Source organism: Anopheles gambiae, chromosome 2 (assembly GCF_943734735.2).
Source record: "Anopheles gambiae chromosome 2, idAnoGambNW_F1_1, whole genome shotgun sequence".
Classification (NCBI taxonomy): Eukaryota; Metazoa; Arthropoda; class Insecta; order Diptera; family Culicidae; genus Anopheles; species Anopheles gambiae.
The window spans coordinates 116,566,936-116,587,068 of record NC_064601.1 but is presented as its reverse complement, the minus strand read 5'-3'; the positions used below and the strand labels follow the sequence as shown (position 1 = coordinate 116,587,068).

Below are 20,133 nucleotides of genomic sequence, written 5' to 3'. Positions count from 1 at the left end.
CGTTGTGCAGGGTTGCATACATTTAGGCGGTACTGTGCTGCGGAAAGAAACATCGGTGGAAAGACTTGAGCGCTGCGGCAAGACACGAACCCCACGGCTACTTTGATGTGTGTGTGTTTGTGAATTAATTGGTGTATTTTATTGGATGAAACTTGAGACAAAATGGTACAAACTGTTTTTTACAGGTACAGGACATATAGACATATGCGCCTTATTGCACGGTATCGGTATCAGCCACGGTATCGGGCGGTGTAAGTAAAACAACGCGAATACATATGTCGAATAAATAAGCTCCCGTGGATGCTTTTTGTTTGTTTGTGTGTGAATAAGCGCATACTGTAAAATGTGCCGCATGAAACTGGTAACACGTTTGGATTGATGCATTTGTTAAATTTGTGCAGTTTTGTTTTGCAAGCGCCTCTCCGTCGTCCGTTTGCGCTCTGCATGAAAGCTTGCTTATGTGTACGTATATAAAAAGGTGATTTGAGGCTTTAAAATAGCTTCTCAATAACTGCACTTCCCTCATCGCAATACGGGTGCTAAATATCTGGGTCGTTTAGTTTAGTAAATGGTAACCAGACTGCTCGCGCGGACGCAAATGTGCGTGTACGTGTGTTTTTCCCTACTCGGATTAAGGCTTCTCCCCTGATTATCGCGTGTGTTTGATGAAAAGGTACTGTCTGTTTCCCCCCCTCCCCAGTTATCGTTAAAGCCCCATACACTCCCTTCCCCTTTTAGCGCGCCCTGCTCACATTCCCCAGAAACTGTCCCAGCACGTTCCCGCGCGGATAGTACGTACAGACGACAATCACCTTGCCGCTGCGCGTTTGACCCATCCCAACGCCCAGCTCCTTCGTGCCCTTCCACACCATCTGCGTGAACTGGCCGCCCTTGATGGCGGCCCGCGGCTCCACCGTGAAGGCGTACTGTTTCACCTCCTCGTACCAGGACCGGCAAACGTCGCGCGCACTGGGCCGCGCGTTCCTGTCCGACGACCACAGGCAGTAGAGATTCTCGCCGTACTTGGAGTTCTGCCGGTAGGTGAACCGGTCGTCCCGGGCCAAAATTTCGGCCCACTGTTGCGCATCGCGAACCAGCTCTTTGTGGAGGCTAAAACAAATCAAAGAAGGTGCAACGTTTTAAACAACACTCTTCAGCAGAACCAAAACAAACCCTAAAGCCACTTACATTAAATCGGCTGCCCCGTGTCGTTTCCGGTACTCGTTGTGATGCTTCAACATGGCCACCGCAAACTCATCGAACTGATCCGGATCATTTTCGTCCACAATGCGCACATGCTTTTCGGGCTTTTCGGTGCCAGGTCGCCGCAAGGAGGAGATTGTCGTCTTTCCTGACGATTCATCAACCGACGTCTGCTTCAGGGCGGACGGTTTGTCAACGATAATCTTCGGAATTTCGAACCCTCCCACTGGTGGAACGTTCTTGGCAAAGCTGCCGATGTAATTTCCCGGTGGATCATAGTTTGCTACCACAAACACTTGACCAGAACTGCAAAAAAAAAAAGTCAATATGCCTCACTCCAATAGCGAAAAGCCAAATCCTTACCGATTGCGTGCCACACCAACGCCCAACTCGCGGCTATCCTTCCACACGACCTGCGTGAAATGGCCCGTCTTCAGCGTCGCCGGTTCCTTCCCAAATACGTGCAGATCGATCTCGCTGTACCAGTTCTCGACCGGTTCCCGTCCACTCACGCACACACTGCTCGCACTGCTTCCCGTGCTGGAGGAGCTCCACGAGCAGAAGATGTTCTCCCCGTACGCCGAGTTGCTCCGGTGCACCAGCACACCTCGGGCCGCAATCACCTTGGCCCATTCCTCCGCGTAACGGCACAGTCGCTTGCTCAGCTTCAGCGGCAGCACCCCGTGCCGTGTCCGGTACTCGTTGTGTGCCTTCAGACACTCCCGCTCAAAGTCGGTGTACAGTGAGGGGGTGCTACCACGGAGCGACGATTGCGATCCGCCACAGCCCGCAGGCCTCAAACTCCCGATCGATGGACTCTTGGAAGGACTCTTCGAGTGGCGTAACAGCGGGCTCGCATTGTTGTTGCCCCGGTCGAGCGATTTTGGCCGAAGCGAACCAACCACAGTCTGCCCATTGACGCGTTTGCTTTCGCTCGTCGGCGTCTTGCTAGGGGTGGTGCTGTTGTTGTTTCGATCACTTGCCGCGGCACGGCTCTTCTCCAGCTCGGCACTCGTTGTCAGGATCGTGCGCAGCGGCGATATCGAGAGACGGGGCGAACCGACGGACAGTTTGCCGGTCGAAAGCGACCGTGACATGTCGTTGCCGGTGAGATCAAACTTCTCCCTAAACACTACCGTCCGGTCCGGTTTGTGGCCCTTGTACGTTTGTATCGTTTCCATCGTAATGACCTCACACAGTGGATCCTAAAGAGAAAGAGGGAAAAGGAGAGAGAAACAAACGTTAGTAGAAGAAAAGCGCAAACTTGTTTCCGTCACGCTACCCACCAGCGAATGGGAAACAGGGATAAGTGAAAATTTATCGTCCCAAATCAAATGCCCATAAAACGGAGGGCGACATTTACTGTGCTGCTCATTCAGTCTGATTGTTTGGAGTGAAGCATAAACCCTTCAGTGCCTAAGGAGAGCTTTTGTTCGCCTACTTGGTATCAGGAACCAATTTTGAAATTTGGAGTTGTGGAACCACAAGAAAGCCATTAAAAGCTGCCAGCTGATGCTCAGTAGGCCATCCCAATTTATAAGCTTATTTATTATTCCCGCAAAAGCAGCACAAATCCTTGAACAATTTCCTTCTACACACATTAAAGTTTCATGAGGCTTTTTATGCATACGACCTTTTCTCCTACAAGAAAATATGTAATTCAATAAAAACCCATCAGAACGTATGCTTCTTCTGTGAGGGAGTTCCATTCATGAGCACATTATTATTATGCCCGCCCAAGACACCACGTTTTGTGTGCAAAAAAAAGCATATGTGTGCAAAAGAGTCGCTTCCGTTCATACGTCGTCCCGGCACACACAGTCAACCGGAAAAAGGAAATGCCGCAATATTCTTCTATACTAATGCCTCTCCGCCCGGGGCACGAAAGAACGAACGAGCCTGGAGAAAGGAGAACACAAAAAACGCTACGCTGCACACGGGCGCTTTTTGCGCCGGATGCGACCCACCGACCCTTTTGCTACCCTTACCTACCTTTTGGCTGCCCTTGTGATTGATGACGCGCTGATCCGTTTTTCTGACCATTACGACCCGCGACAGGGCACCGCAGTCGTGCGACGAGCCGGCCGAGGAGAGCTGCGTTATGTCCTTGATGGGTCGCGTCGGTCTGTTTTGAAAAAGAGAATAATTTGGGACATTATTAAAATCTTTCGCTATTTCCGGTTCACTTGGAACATTGATTAAGCAAACAAAAAAATGAAGGAAGGAAAGGAGAAGAACAGTACAATATTTCACGGATGAAAAATCAAACAAATGCCCTCCAACGGATTTACTTGCACAATCCGGGCGTTCGCCACATCTTCTTAAAGTCACTGCAAAACCGCACGATGGATGGATGGAACCCTTCGCCTTTGATTACAATCAAACCTTGGCAAAGCTTTTCAGAATTCAACTCCACACCACGAACCGTGCTGGACGAAGGCACACACTGATCTGAACGGTAGGGAAAAAGGCTCAAATCAGTTTTCCCAGCTCAGCGAGTCAGATGCCAGATGGGGGTTTTCCCTCAAGAAGACGTGACACTGTGCCTCATCCGCATGCAGCATAAAAAGGGCCGCGTGAAATCATGTTTACATTCTCAATGAAGTCTAAACCACAGGTTTTGCTGCCATTCGTTGGTGTTGGGTATGTGTGCAAGAGGGTAAAAAGGATATTGACGTGACGTAGCGCCTCCGTAAATGTATTCCAATGAACGGCAGAATGTCAATGAAGGGATGTTCCCAGGGATGTTTGCGCTTTACATTACATGAGATTGCGATGGATTTCCAACCAACAAACAAGTGTAAAATGTGACTTTTAAAATGTTTGATAATGCTTTGTGAATACAGCCATTAGATCACTTTGGTTCTAGCCATCGCATCAAGCGGATCAAACGCTGAAATCGCATAACTCCACTTCTTAGCACATCACGCACAAAACCTCCACACGTTCGAGACATTTAACACCTTCACCATCGGCTTCTTCGTGACCCAGCACCATGAATCACAATTAACTTCTTCCCGTTCGTTTTGCTGTACCAATCCCCACCGAAGGCGACCGTTCGTTCACGTGTTTCTTCTTCTTCTTCTTAACAAACTTGTCGTTGTCGGCTGAACGTTTACAAATTTACTTACACTAATTAGCAAACAAATGCTCTCATCGCGATGTAAAACTTCCCCCAGCACCGAAAGCACACTCACGAAACGGTGCTGCTGCTGTGGATGTTCACATAAAACACAAGCAGCCACACCGGCCACACGGACGGTCCTGTGTCTTGTCTGGCGGCGGTCGCCGTTTTCTCACCCAACTGACGATTCAATCTTTTCGAACGGAAAGGTGCTGTTCGGACCTATACCCAAACGCTATGGCTATCGCGGCAAGGGCAAACCGACCGTGGGGAAGTTTGGAAAAGGGCTTCGTTAATATTTATCGATCGATACATTCCACCACAGCCCCGTTGCGTAGCGAGTAGAACGTGCTTGTATTGGCGGCTGAGCTGCCACCCCGTTTTAGGTGAAAGAGATAAGAGAGAACTATAGAAACCAAACGCGTTGACAAAGGCTGGCAAGATGCACTTCGGCCGCCAGCAACAACCCTCCCCTCCTTCCACTTTACCAGCGATAATTAATCTCATAATTGTAACAGCACCATAATTAATACATCATACATTGAGGTTAAATATTCATACGCAACTGCATACTGCCACCGTGCGCAACGCACTCGCGCGACGACGATGCCCTTTTATGCGACAGTGCGCGAGTGCAATGGTATCGCTTTCGCACTCACCGATACCGCTCGGCCTACCTCGATCGGCTCGGCCAACATGGTGCGAAATCGGTTGATCGGTTGTTTACTTTAGGAAATGTCCACCAGTGCAAATCATATGCACATGTTAATCGATTGCACGTTTTGCACCACCGGGCGCGCGTGTGTGTGAGAAAGAAGGGCGCGCTGCATCGATGGACGGGTTTCCAAAGGGTTTCTGGGGGCATATCTGGTTCGCAAGAGTGGAGGGAGAAGGTGCACAGTGGAGACAGCATGCACCAATTGGTTGCGAGGCGATATTGGATCGCGATTGAATTCGATTACCGTGTGTGAATGTCAGCTGTCCGGCAGGGCACACAGTAGATTAGCAGAAGTAAGTGGCCACTCCAAACATGGCATCCGATACACACATAGGTCGTAAGAGAGGAAGCTAACGTGTATCACTTGTCTGGGTCTATGCTTCCGTCGCTGCTGATATGGCTTCCTTCCGACAATCCACACACACACACACACACCACGGAGATGATATAATCCGACAAGCAGTCGGACACACTTCATTTAACACCTATAAAACAAGACGTGCAAGCACGATAAGCACCCAGACAGTGAGGTCAACAGTCGTTGAAGAAAGCAGAAGGGTGCCAGAGTCTGTTGATTAGAGAATAAAGTTCATTCGTCTCCCCCAGCATGACACACTCGTTGTTTGCCTTTCTCAAAGTTCCGGCTGCGTCAAGGATGACGTTCAATTTCGATGCTTTAGACCGAAAATTGAAGTACCTTTTTTGGTACAATTAAATTCTTATCAATCGAAGATAAGCATTGCTTCGTGTGTTTGCACCGCCCTTGGAACCTGCATTCTCCATTTGAAGCTGAGGACCGAGCTAAGAGTGTTCTTATCGTACTGAAAAAGCAGCACAACTCACCGATAAGATAAAGCGTACCAAACATTACTCTCAGTTGCCGAAATACATACAACTACTGCCAATAAAATGCTCCCATATTGTGGATTCAGCTTCTACCAAGTTCCGTGGTACGTAATTAAAATTAACAAAACCAAACATAACGTCATCTTGCACTTGCACCTCTCCACACACACGCAAAAACAGAGCTAGCGCGGTGCAAAACAAAGTTTTAATTGCGGTTCTTTTCACCTTTTCAACCCCATTAGTGGCACACGTTGCACACCGTCACCGTTGTCCCAGGCCGTGCATGTTGAACAGAAATAACAATCGTAATCTAAAACGCTGCTTCTAACTGTGTTTTGAGTTATGTTTTTGTTTTGTTTTGTTTTGTTTGGTGATGTATTGCGGCGTCCTCCCAATGCACTCACAATGTCACCCTCACAGAATGTGTGTGTGTGTGCATCAAAAGGGGCAATGGTGGAAATTGAAAATGCAAATATGCATCACCGGAAGCCACAGGGCCTGGTGTATCGTTCAACTTTAAACCACGTTTTACATACGATGTTTATCGCAACCCAAACTTCTCCATTCCGAACATATTACCATTTTCCAGGTAATTCTCACTCCATGCTCCACCGTGCCTGTGCTTACTGTGATGAGAAATAGGGGCCGAGCGAGCAGCCAGTTAAACAACCTTTCCATGACAACAACCCGCATGCATTCGTGATGATGGACGGCACGGTAACATGGTACACACTACACCCTTCATCTAGGCTGGTGGTCTACGAATGTCAAGGTCACACTTTGTACTTTGCCATTACCGCAAGGCACAGTGCAAGGTAAAGTGATGAGTGGGAGGGGGGGGGAAGGGGTCGTGAAAATGTTACTACGAGCGGTGAGATTTTCCCACCGTTAGCGTAGCGTGAGAGAGTACACGAAACATTTCCGCACCAAATGGACAGGCTGGGCTGGGAAACACGAAATCAAGACGTCAAAAACTACAAGCTGGCCGTCTCACCCGCATCGCAACCCCGTCAAAGTGACCACTTTTTTGCACTTCCCATTAAATAAACAGAACCCAAGCTGTTATGAATCGCTTCGCTTTTTAACGACTCGAGCCAAACCATTGCACACGGAAAGCTTGTCAATTGATATTTGGGGTCCACATTATTACTGCGATAGGGTAATAATAAAGGACACACTGCCAATGACAAAACAGCATGGCCTACTGTAACGAAAGATACACAAACAAACAAACCAACAACATCCTTACCCCTAAACGGAGCCTGACAGGCACATCCGATGTTTGCTGCCGGTCGTCGTGCGGGAGCTCCCGCACCGTCTGTCAACACAAACACAGTAACCGATGACAATGTTGGCGAAATACCGGCCCACATTCCTCCATTATTTTTGTGTTTCTTTTGACTCTTTTTTGGGGAAAGGGGGTGGGGGAAGTAATGAATTGCTCGTTTCCTTTGTGAGCCTTCGAGCGACCCGCGTCTGTTAGCGTTCTTTGCACACTTTATCACGTTCCAACCACCATCAAACATAGCATGGCGATGATGTCGTTTGCAGTACAGACGATTTTCTTGCAACTGTTTTTGTTTTTTGTTTTGCTGTTTACTTTGGTTTCGTGTCATTTTCTGACGATCGTCTCGTTCTCGTTCACAACGAAGCGCAACGAACGATTGAAACAGCTTTTGATAAATGAGCTTTCCTGGTCACGGCACCACGGTCGGCTGTGCTGACGTTATCAATCGACTGTATCGGACGTAACAAAACGTTCGGCGTCGCTTTATAAAGATTGATGTAATGAAGAGGTTTATTAATTGACCTCCCCCCGCCACTCCAAGCTGTCATGATTCAATAATGTCCGCGAAAGCGATAAATTCCGTCCAACCGTTCACCGTGGAAAACGGCGCAACTCGTGGCGCATCCGAATTAACACCATTGACGGAAGGTGGCAAACTTTACTTTCCCATCCAACACACGGAAACAGTTCGCACATTAGCGAATCTTTCCCAGCCCCGGCAGTAGGGTTCTTCGCTCAAAATTTATGTCTCAATTGTTGCAAAAAACGCCCGTGCACTAAAACCAATTAGCTTGTTTTCGCGCACTTTAAAAGCCAAAAACAGTGCTAATACCTCATCTTTATGGGTCGCTCTGTAGAGACCAATCTAAATATTGCCATTTGACAAACATTGGCGCTCGGTCTATTATACTGCAGAAGCAGCCCCAAACCCAATGCCATTTGTTGCGATCATTCCAGCATTATCTGCACCCCCGTGGGATCGCCCGAAACCTTCAGCCAACTATCATCCCGTGGTCTATTATTTTGTGCATAACGAGCGGAAATGAAAAATCTTTTCCTCTCAACAACAACAACAAAAACCTCCCCAATTGACCCCCACCATCCCTTTACAATGGCCACGTCGTCGTTCGATTGACTAATAATGGCGACTAAATAATAATAATAGCTTCCCTCCCTTCCCCCATCGACTAGCTTTTTTTCCCATCGCGCGTAATTGCACCTCTCCGGCAATGGATGAATTATTGTACGCCACCAAGTGCGCAGCTTCCTCCCCTTACGCTTGAATGGCAGCATGGTTTTGTGCAACTCACCCCAATTCCACCTCCCGAACTGCAAACCCGCACTAATTGTGATGTGATAAATTGCTCATCTGCTACCGCCCCTTTTACCAGATGACGCGTACGCAGCAGGACAGTATGGCGCGCGCATGATGCACTTACGCGACCGAATCGTAACCGATCATCTGCTGCTGCATGTGGTTGCCACCGTAAATCGTGATAGTGATCATCGGAGTGGTGGAAACGGTGGGTTTGCGCCAGAAGAATAGAACGCACTGTCTGTCTGAATAGGGGTTTTCAGCGATGTGCCCTCGCGGGCGTCTCTCGCTCCACAATGTCGCCCGATCGTATCGACAAGCACGAAACTGGGCCATTGTGCTAACCGGGCGAAGGGGTTTCATTTTCATTACTCCGTTCCAAAACTGGCGCTAGATCAACATGACGATGATGATGACACGCGCGTAAATGATCGTTCTCGTCTCGCTTCCTGACTGTTAAAACTATATTTTTACAATGTGTCTGTGTTTGCCAAAACAAGTTCCAGATGCCCATTCCCCCCTCACAAAAAAACGTCCATGTTTATGGTCCACGCGCTCCCCACAATTGTAATCTTTTATGCCCTTGGACATCCAAAATTTGTCCCAAAATTGTAATTCTGCTGCCCCTCGGACAGGGTCTGTTTACGTCCGCTGCCACGTTTACTGCAGTGTTCTCGTAACGTTTGCAGATAATTTTGAGCTTATAGCTCCCCACCCAGTGCTCCGAGTGCACACCCAGTGTGTATTTTTCTTCACTTATTTATCCAGCTGGAATCGTTAGAGGGGAGTAAAGACACTAGGTGGCAGTGTTTCACACATTTCTATTCCTGTACAGGCAAGCAGCGAGTAAGTTATCATCATCGCGAACACCTTCTACATTTCACACAACTTCTCCGGGTTGGGTTGCGTCCGTTTTGCCGTATATTTACCTGCATCTGGATGCCATTTTTAAGCAGCACACCTCCATCCTGCCCGGAAGGCAATTTCCGCCCGTATCCGTAGACGCAGCAAAACACACGCGATCCGTTCCTCGCCACTAACACCGTTCTTTGTTTACGATAGTCACCGTTTTCACTAAAATTTGTACTTCCACTGCCACTCGGTTCTTCCTATCCATATGGTCTTGTTTGTGTGTGTGTGTGTGTGGGGAGAAACAACGATGAGATGCATTTGTCTGGGCAAACGGTCACGATTTCTTTCACAACTCACGGCACAGGAAGGGAAGGGAATGTACGATACCGAACGATCGTCCCTAAACTTGCAATTCCGAGCACGTGTTTTTAACAACCTGTTTTGCGGCATTCGCAAAGGCCCCCGCTCCCCCCCCCCCCCCCCCACTTTCAGGTGAGTTACGGGAGGAGACCGTACTTCAAGTCAACCCCATTGTATGGTGGCTTGGTATAGAGCTGACGCAGCTGAAATCACACGGCCGACACCAACTCGAGGGCTCGAGAGATCGATTGCATTGATCACGATGATCGCCGATTGTGGTGCGATAAGCGATGCGGTCGCGTATACCACCATTAAGCGCACCACAAACCCACCCCCCCTTCGTAGGGGGGGGGGGGAGTGCGAATCCCCAGGGCGACGACTTCGAGACGCCATCGTCAAGCCACAACAACGTCTGTTCAAACAAAACGCTGCACTGTTGCACAAACAGTTTGCAAGGGAATGTCCCAAGACTTCTTGCAACGTAATCTTGAAATTGTAACGCTTCCACAGCGCTCAGCCGTTTTTTTTTTTGGGGAGATTAAACAAAAGCGACATTCGACTCGACCAATGCTCATGCTCGGACGTCCAAAGCAATTTGTCGCTTGCAAAGAGTGTGTGGGTTGACTCGGTAAGTAGCTCGGAGAGGGTGACACTTCCCTCCTTCCCGAAGTGTCGCCAGGCGAGGTTAAGCATTAAAATTTCACGAACCATAAAATGAAACAGAAACAGTGGCGAGATGAACTTCCAATTCGTCGCTCAACCCCTCCCTCAGCGACCGATGCGATCAATTAACCGGCAAACGCGCAAAAGGCAAAGCTTCGGAGCCTTCCAGAGCATAAATCAGCAAGCACTCGCCAGCCAACCCACCCAACCCAACCTCAACCGAAGAGTGATTCCGGTTACATTCCGGCTGTTGACACCAGAAGGCAGAAGGCAGAAGAAGTGTCACGGCGCTGCGCTGCGCACTGTTTTTATGTGCTCAAATATTAACATATTTATTATCATCTGCTGATCACCATCCACTCTTGGCAGGCGGCGGTGTTAATTCCCCGGTGGAATGGAGAGACTTTACGGTTCGACAGCGAGTGTGTGTGGCCATTTCTTTAAAGCAGCCATGCAAATAACGTCTCTGCTCTTCTCTGTTTTTAACATCTTCCCCACACTGCGTCTGTGTGTGTTTGTTCAATTCAATCTCTACTGCAAATATTGGTTCGCATGCAGATAGACAGCCCTCGACCGCCATCATCTCGATGCCGAGGCACTACTGTGTCCGAGGAACCTGCGCTGTGGCACAGGTTACACGCGCCCTCGTCATGATGTTTGTTCTCATCTCGGCGGCGTATCTTTTTGCGTGTGTGTATGTGATTGCGCACGATAAGAGAACCTCCACCGGATGAATCATTTCGATGTTTTAATAATCTAGTACCTTCGTTCAATGGCTGCTCTGTCGCTCAGTTTTCAAAAGGCACTCTGTAAACAACAATCACAACTAGGTCAAATCGAAGGAAGCGCGGGTTCCTCATAAGCCGGTTGTTCTATTCAAAGCGTTGTAATGAGAATTTTCCAGCCATTCAAAACAAGCGCAAGCAATGTAAGGAAAGTTTGCACTTTCCGCTGGAGAGTGAATTTGACGTCATCCATAGCCAATGCGGCGCGCCCGATTTTGCTTGATTTCAACGTCCCATCAGTTCATGAAATATTCAAACTTTGAAGAATGCACACAGCGCCATGACGTGATGACGTACGGAAAGAGCAGGAACTTTTCAACTCCCAGCCTTCGAGTGGAACGATTTCATATTCATCTAACCAGCAGCACCGGCGATGGATATGATGGAAACCCAATTTTGGGCCTCCGTCCTGGAGGCAAAAACTCTTCCGTTCGTTAGCTTCGTTCCGGTTGCCTGTACAAGACAGGAAACGCGCGTCCACACACACACACATCCACACACACACAGTCACTCAATGCCGGTAATTTCACTTTTCTGTAGGCTTTTCTTAACTCCAGCAGCAGACAACGTGCTCTCTTACGCACACTCTCACACGTACAGGACATGCCCGCAGGATGATGTGGAATAAAATTAAAGCGAAGGAAAATGCGCTGAAGATAGCATCGTTTCGCCCTGTTGGCAAACCGCCATCTTTGGCCGTACCTTCGCTTCCGTCGCCAAGGCAACCGAACGAAAACCTACAAGATGACGTGGAAGCAGAGTTTCAACGGCTCCGAACGTCTGTCTAGTCTCCCTCCTTCTATTTTGGCTGCGTTTGTACACAGCAATTGCTGAGAAGGATTTCCGAAGGGTGATTTAGCACATCGTCCCGGCGTCCCCGGGAGACAGAGGGAACGAACCGGCAAAAAAAGGAAGACGACGAACGACAATCTCGAGGGTTTCAATTTTGGAGGCTAAGCGGGAATTGCGCTTCCTGCTGGAGGTTTGGTATTATTGATTGGGAAGGTTTTTTTTGCCGGTGCCGTGAGCCTCATTCCACACCGAACAAGGGAAGCAAAAATTGTCCAAATGACTTTTCCGGCTTCTGTTCTGTTGCGGCGAGACAGTTGTTGGGAAGAGGGGGACTTTTTTGCTCCCACCCAAAATTTCCAACTCCACGCTTCAAAATAGATTTCCAATAAATCAACCACAAGCGTTTTGCGTGGGCCGATTAGCAGCCAACTCTTACCCCAAAAAGCCAATCTGCTCCAGTACTCCTCCTATACATCCAACCCCCCCATTGCAATGTGACAACCAAATTAATCAAACGGCAAACGTGGTTCTATTTCGCACGCCGGAGTCGTTTATAAATATGTGGAGTCCACCGAGTGCCGCACATTACTTCCGGGAAAGTGTTCATCGCAAATCGTCACCCCAAAATAGGCCTCCTAGCATGGGCAGACGATCCAAGTATGCGATGCGTACGCGCGTACACACGCACGCACATACACACACATCGAGCAGGTTATTATTAACACCTGGACTGGACCTGGCCTGCTGAGTGGAGCGGCAGTATGTCGCGTGTCCAAAATCAAAGCCAACCACAGCACAACAGGTTACGGGCGCTGTGGGAGGTTGAGATGGTTGAGGGTGAGGCCACCCTGGGTAAAGAGGGAGAAGCACCCAAACCCAAACAGTTTTGAATTCGGACGCGAAACGAATTAAAAATTCATTCAGACTGAAATGAATGTGCAGAGACCGAAAGGCAACGAAATCATTGTGCTTCACAGTTTATCGCAAACAAACAATAGTTTGTTCCCTGCCTCCATACACCCTTCCCCTTTTGCTCGATCAAAAACACAATGAATCGTAAAATGGCCTCAGAAAACAAAACTAAAACTCATCTCATCCTTCTCCCGCAGTTCCAATCTGTCAATTATTTATGTTATATTTGTCCGCCTGCGGCCTGTCCACAAACGCCGTTTGTGTGACATTTTCATGACTTTCATCTGCCGAACCTTCGGCGTGCGCTAATGTATGCGAAGGTTTTGCATATAGAAAGACAGAACGAGAGAGAGACGAGAATTAAAGGGTCGTTATAGTTAATGTTTTGGGGTGCTACTGCTGGCTGTTGTTTGTTGGTGGCCGTTTCCCGTATTTGTGCTGCAAAGGTAATGAGCCGATTGACCTTGCGACGATGCGACCGTGGCTATAGCACAGCGGTCGGGCTAAATCCGACTACTAATGGGGGAAAGAACGTCCTCCCGCTGACCGGAAGCAAATCAATCGATCGTTTGACCAGCCACAATTTCCCGCGCCACACACTTTCCCCGGCGCGTAAGTAAGCGATCGATTACTCCCCGCCTGGTCGGTTCATATTTCATAAGCCGCCCGCTTCTCGCCATCGTCAACTAACGACGCCTTCGGAAAAGGTCAAGAAGGCCTCCAAGCAAAATGGGAGAAGAATTGCAGAAGTTTGCAGAAACTTCTTGTCTTGGTTGGGGTTATTACGGCACCGTTCCAGCCCTCCGGCGATTCGAGAATTCCTTCACCATCCCAAAGTTGATGTATAAACAAACACTATTCCACCGCTGTCTTAACACACGCTAGAAAGGAAACACACTTCCTCGCACAGGGGGGAGGTCTAATTTCTCGCCACATGATACACATGAGTGTTCTAACGCAACCTCCTCCCTATCTCCATTCTAACTTCCGCCTTCCAGCCGCCAACGAACGATTGCCAGACAAATGCATCCACACGAATCGCGAATCGTTCCTTTCCTTACTTAACGACATGCCCCGTTTGGCTAAAATGTTTCTATCACAACAACACAGCACGTGTTTGTGTGCGTGTTTTTTTTTCGAAAATTGTTTCACTTCTTTTCACTTTCTGCCCCATCCTACGATAGAACGATGATTCACTTCGATAATTTAGAGGCAGCCACCACCATCACCACCAATGTTTGGCCACGTTCAAATTCGCAACAAATCCATTATTTACACGCACTGCCTTCGACTGCAAGCATCGTCGGATGGACGCAAAACAACGCCAAATGCCGCTGTACCCGACTCCCAGGCTTCGGCTTTGGGGTGAAAATGTCGGAGGGACACACACACACATACACCTACGCAAAGCACGCTAACGCGAAAAGCGGTCCACGCGCGGCTACGGTGGAAAATTTACTTTTTCCCTTTTAACACCCGAACCACAGGACGCCGCAATTGCTGCAACGAAACCGAAAACACCGAGCGCTCGACGAGAACTGATGAGAACGGTTTGAGCATGCATGGCCAACACTCCAGCTCCCGGCGCTGGAGCTGCGGAATACACTGTGGGGCGCACCATGCGCAAATGCGTTTTGCGGAGCGAAAATAATGCCATTCTCTTTCAGCCTCATTGGTCTACCGGCTTCATTGAAAGGCTCCCGACTAAGGGTATATTGCTATAAATAGTTACGTTTATTAAATATTAATAAAAACCTTTTTCATGTTCTTAATAGACGCAACAGTCGTTGTTGGATTACCGCAAGGCCAGACGAGGTGAAATATACAGCGAACTATGAACTATTTGACATGTGAAATATCGGTCAGATAACGCATCACACAACCAGCTGATGTGCAATTCTAACAAATAACGCAACTAAATCCATTCAAAATCTTCAATATCAAGTATTTCATTAATTTTCAGTCAATAGTTCATCATTTCTTCCCATTTGTAAATGTTCCGCTTAAGAAGATGCTCTTTTTAAGTGATTTTCGAGAGCAGATGTTGTATCTACCCCAACCCTTTAACTTTGCTAAAGCCTGTCAAATAGTTGATTTTGCTATACATTTCACCTCGTCTGGCCTCACGGTTAGACTTGCCAAAGACACTAATAAACTTGACAAAATATGTGACTTGTTGATAGTAGGATAGACAATCCTTAAGGGGGCTCGGTACGTATGAAGTTTGAATACATGGCCAGTATGTTCTTAAAGCGTGCGAGTTAACGACTGTACTACGAGACTGGCTAACGAGCACTGCACCCTTAATTCTTACCATTTTACTAAATAATATTAATGTTTGACATGATACGGGGTTACCTTAAGGTTGATTGTTTAATCTCAAAACGGTGACGTGCAGGCGATCCTTCAAATGTTGTTTGCACGAATTACAAAAACACTGTTATAACTATAATCTCATAGAAGCTGATAACTGTCATAAAAGAAAGCTTATCACCAGATACAGATTATTTTATCAGCATTACATCATTAGATGGACCCACCCTCATATTTACAGCTGTTGTTGAACGCCACACTGTATACCGATTACAACGCGATACGCGCGTGAGCTCCAGCGCACACACTCACCGGCTCCCCCAGCGACACTCACAGCGGCTTCATATCGGCTCTCTTGGGCGCTCAACTCTCTCTCTCTCGCTCCGGCCGGCGACTAAGATCAAGGTTACGCATAGCACGCCGATAACGCATCCCGGGAGCAGCAACAGCAGCAGCAGCAGCAGGCGGCGGTTTGTTTTCAATTTGCCGCCTTTTTTGCCGCACAACCGTCCGTTTGTTTAGAGATAAAAAGGGCTGGATAAATTACCTTCCCGTGCCGGCGTTGTTGCTGGTTTACATCAAACAAATGCGCAGAGTTATGCTTCAGTTCTCCCGCCTTCCCGCCCCGCGGTAGCACGTGATGTGCAGCGAACAGGGGGGGAAACCTCAAAGCGGACGCTTGGTGCCGCGTAAAACATTCGATGCATCCGACTTTGTTTATCTTTTACTTCGAACGAATCAGTTGTTTCCTCGCCCCGCCATACAAAATCCCTCTACAAAGGTACAATAGTGCAGTATCGATTTTCTGTATGCTGCATGCTGCTCGATAAAATGCCCTTCCGCAGTTAAACGTCCTTAAGGCAGGGAACAGGCAGCTAACCATTGCACCTCATCCTTTATTTATATTGAATATGAATGAACACTACCATCACACCAACACAAATACAGACACACACAAAGGAAGACACACACTGTTCCCTTCCATCAGGGTTTTACAAACTCATTGTAGTACGCGCGCCCACTTTACGCATCCGCATTGATGCTGCCATCTCCCTTCGACGCACGTGACCGGCGGTTCAGTGTATCCGCAAACCTTGCGCATCTTTCGTGTCCTTCCCAGCAGCAAGCATTTAGTGCACAGGGTGCCAAAAACCTGTCACACGCGGCCTGTTGTTTATTGGCTGCGGAATCCCGGACACGCTGTGGCGTTTTCCCGGGCACCCATTTGTTACAGCTTTATGCCTTCCCAAAGAGGGAGCAAAAAACGCAGGCAAGCGAAAAAATACACACACAAAACAGAACAGAACAGATAGTCTTTGGTTGGTGGTTTTTGTTATGCTTCGAAGACAGGTCATTGTTCGAAGCTGCATAAATTGCGCGGATTGCACCGGTGCCAAAAGGAAAGGTGCATATGAAAAGGTTCGATCGAACCGTGTCTCTGCATCGTTGCACCACTCGTGTGTGTGTGTGTGTTTGTGTTAGGAAAGCGACAAAACCAAACGCCTCTCAACTGCTGAATTTGCATAACGAATGTGTGGTGTATGTGCAAATAAAAGTATTTATTTCGCTCCCTTTTTTCCGTATAAAAGGGGTGAGCATAAGCATTTAGGGCAGCAACAACGGTCCCGAACAACGTCGCCAAATAAGCGTTTATTGCATTTGTTGCACCATACGTTACAACGGCTGCAATTTTGCTGTTAAATCAGTTTGGCGACATTTTTTTGCTGTTTAAATTCATAAACTTTTTCACTTAATTAGCATGGTTATAGACAATTGCACAATAAAATGTATATTCGACACATATCACTTACCAAATTGAGCGAGCCAAAACACACACACACTTGAAGCGCACTCTCTCCAAAACTCAACCCTCCATTACCTTGCAAACACTTTGGCAAACACACACAATTAATAGGCGAGCTCGATGGTTCGGTTTTCCACCGTTCATGCAAACACTCTCCAGCCTGAACCACTTGAAGCGAGCATCAGATTCCGATATGCTGATGCGGCTCGTGATTAACAAACGATTAGCTCGGCTGGCCTCTTGAGACTGGTTGGTCTGTGGCCCAGCGATAGAGCAGCAAAACTGTTTGGAATGTTTTGATCTTGAATGTAACAGCGTCTTTAAGTGGCCAACCACCGCCCCAAGCCAAACAATCCAGCACAGTCTCCCACCCATCCTCTTTTGATTTCGATCGATCCAAGGGGACGGAATCGTTCGGTCACGTGCGACCATGGCAGTGGTGCTCGATTGTTGTCCGATCCGATTCAATTCACCCAAAGCGAGAAAGGTCAGTGTACGACTCCCGGAAAGTGTGCGTGATTCGTGTGACCACCACCCGATTGCATGCGTGCGTGACTGGCGTCGTGCGTTCCAATGCACAATTTCCGGAAAAGTGATAATTACGTTTCCGATGCACCGAATGCACCGATAATTACCAGACGCGCTGGTGTGTTTATTTACATAAGCGATAAGAAACGATCGGCCTTTGTTTGCTACAACCAATGGGACATTCTCTCATTCTCGCAAAACACGTTAAACGATTCTCTTCTGCAGCCAATTGTTACACCCAACGCTTTAACCTATCGAAAAAGCAGTAAAATGTGGTTATAAAGTGTGTGGAACCGACCCGAGCAATCTACGGAATCGTAAACAGATGACCAAAAGCTGCCAACTCTGCTACTGGGCGGTGGGCGGTTCTAGTCCCCGGCAGACCTTTCCCTTTCATGATACTTTACAATTTCATAAACTTATCTTTTGCGCCTCTCTTGACAGATATACGGCCAGTGCACACCCACCAACGTGTGGCAACAACCATGTACGAACCATCGGATAACATTCAATTTTGGCCACAACCCGGCTCTCCCCACACGGAAAGCAATCAAGTAACCCGAACTACACACAACAGAAAACAGGGGAAGTACACACATGGTCAGGGTCATGATCATCGCAATAGATGGGACCATGGGAACCGGGGCAGTTTAAATCCACGAACGGGACATCCACTCACAAATATGGCGCACCAACTGTCCATCCATCCATGCAGTGCTGTCGATCATGCGGTAATATTTACATAATTCAAATAAACAATTTCTATCTCAACATTCTATACAATCGATTGCTGTCTAATCTAATCTCTCCTATAATGACCTGTAATGTAAACTAATCGATGAGACACAACTCACCCGCTTTTATTAGTTTGCACCATTTCTTTCGACCCTTTCGAGATGTGATGCCCCTTGGGCAGGAGAACTGACACTTTGCAAGCAAGAATGAGCAAGAACTTTCCACTGAAGAAGGCACAGGGAGCGAAATGCGCACTATGCCAATTGATGCAACGGAGGAAACTAAACTGAGCACTTGGTCAGTGGAGCCAATTGAAAAATCGGGTCACTATCAGTGAGTCACTATTGCAATCTCGTGTCGCATGGTGTTGGTGTAAAAACGCACACGCACGCACACAATGCAATGCAATTTATCATTACTTCCTGACCAAGGCAGTTGGCAGTGGTCACTTGGATAGGAGTGTTTGCAAAAAAGTTCGGGTATTCGCAGATAGTTCGGGTGTAGCTTATGTGCCGCAAATAGTGATAGTGACACAATTCTAGAAAGAGAGAGACAGAGAGAGAGAGAGAGAGAGTAAGTGTAGCGGTCATTATCCATCCAGCGCGTTTACTGTGTGGTTGTCACAAGATGATCGTTAATATATTGTCGCCTTTTGCACAGTTGAAAGCATTTTTCAATTAATTGCAATTGCATCCAACACGAGCCAACGAGTGCAGCAATTGTTGATTGGTTTTTAATTTATCGTCACTGTCAAATGTGTAACCTTCGCTTGCAGCAAGCCAAATGGGGTCAAAGGTTAAAGAAGTAGCAAAGAAATGAAAGAGCGTTCAGTTTTATCATCAAAACAGATTCCTGGAAACCGTTTAATTTATTGGTGTCACAAGAGTTTGGGATTTTTACTTCAAACAATGGATTAGCTGTAATGATACGAGTATGATAAATGTCTTCAAAACTGATACAAAGTAACATTCAATATAGATAGGAACAGTGCCAAAGATTTCGCAGAATTGTTTATGCAATTTACACTTGAATTTAATGAACCCAACACACTTTTATCTGTCAACAGAACAGTATCAGTGCACTATATAAAGAAGCAGTATCCTCATATCGCATTACCCAAAGTCTAGTCTAGAGCAAGCAGTACCAACAATGAGGTAGGTATCGACGAGGCTCAGCTCAACGCAACATTCCCATTTAACTAACTTCTCCCGTCCCGGTGTAGTTTCACCACGTTCCAAACCGAAGTTCTCGAGCGTCACAATGTGTATCGAGCGAGACATTCGGCACAGCCATTAGTGCTTGACGCGGCCATATGCCAGTATGCTCAGCAGTGGGCAAACGTAAGTAGTATACACCCTCTCCACCTACCTATCCTCAACCTTTTTTCCTGACCTGTGTTCTAGTACCTGGCGAGCAGAAATGTCATGCAGCATCGCACCAACAACAAGTACGGCGAGAACCTGTACGCGTGTTTCGGCAAAACCAGTGTCACTGCCCAGGAGCCAGTTGACTCGTGGTACAACGAGATCAAATACTACCGGTTTGGCGCTGCCCAGCCGTCAAACTTCATGCAGGTCGGCCACTTCACGCAGGTGGTGTGGAAGAAGTCGCGCAGACTGGGCGTCGGTGTTGCTGTGCAGGGAAAGAATGTGTACGTCGTCTGCAATTACGATCCTCCGGGCAACTTTGGCAACGAGTATCCGGCCAATGTAACCCGTTCGTGAGGCACAGGCGGAAGCAGATGTTCGATGGGAAATAAAAGCCCAAATGATTCAGTCCACCATGCCTAAAATCAGTGTCCATGATTCACCCCTAATCTGTAGGACTCATCAAACAATGCCCATGCGACTCTATCTCTATTTCCCCTCTTTCTTCTGTTGATTGGCCCAGTGATA

General features: G+C 47.6%; 2 protein-coding genes across 15 annotated transcripts; one reads left to right on the top strand and one right to left on the bottom strand.

The window, feature by feature from the left end:
- Nucleotides 1–118: 118 nt before the first annotated feature.
- LOC4576363 (uncharacterized) lies at nucleotides 119–18,499 on the bottom strand. Of its 9 annotated transcripts, none has more exons than XM_061648719.1 (6): nucleotides 18,358–18,499; nucleotides 9,424–9,616; nucleotides 3,196–3,328; nucleotides 1,567–2,408; nucleotides 1,189–1,509; nucleotides 119–1,110 (listed from the first exon to the last, which is right to left on the bottom strand). In XM_061648719.1, exons 2-6 carry the CDS (start codon nucleotides 9,459–9,461, stop codon nucleotides 735–737), a joined length of 1,710 nt encoding a protein of 569 aa, XP_061504703.1. In that variant the 5' UTR covers nucleotides 9,462–9,616; nucleotides 18,358–18,499; the 3' UTR covers nucleotides 119–734. The 9 variants fall into 9 exon arrangements, with proteins under 9 accessions (XP_061504703.1, XP_061504708.1, XP_061504707.1 ...); XM_061648724.1 differs by lacking the exon at nucleotides 18,358–18,499 and adding an exon at nucleotides 14,318–14,571; XM_061648723.1 differs by lacking the exon at nucleotides 18,358–18,499 and adding an exon at nucleotides 14,263–14,417.
- On the top strand, nucleotides 18,374–20,030 carry LOC1269647 (Golgi-associated plant pathogenesis-related protein 1). Of its 6 annotated transcripts, none has more exons than XM_061648730.1 (4): nucleotides 18,374–18,535; nucleotides 19,305–19,392; nucleotides 19,461–19,578; nucleotides 19,642–20,030. In XM_061648730.1, exons 2-4 carry the CDS (start codon nucleotides 19,388–19,390, stop codon nucleotides 19,960–19,962), a joined length of 444 nt encoding a protein of 147 aa, XP_061504714.1. In that variant the 5' UTR covers nucleotides 18,374–18,535; nucleotides 19,305–19,387; the 3' UTR covers nucleotides 19,963–20,030. The 6 variants fall into 6 exon arrangements, with proteins under 6 accessions (XP_061504714.1, XP_061504713.1, XP_001687886.2 ...); XM_061648729.1 differs by having other exon boundaries at nucleotides 18,445–18,571; XM_001687834.2 differs by having other exon boundaries at nucleotides 18,464–18,811.
- The last annotated feature ends 103 nt before the right edge of the window (nucleotides 20,031–20,133 follow it).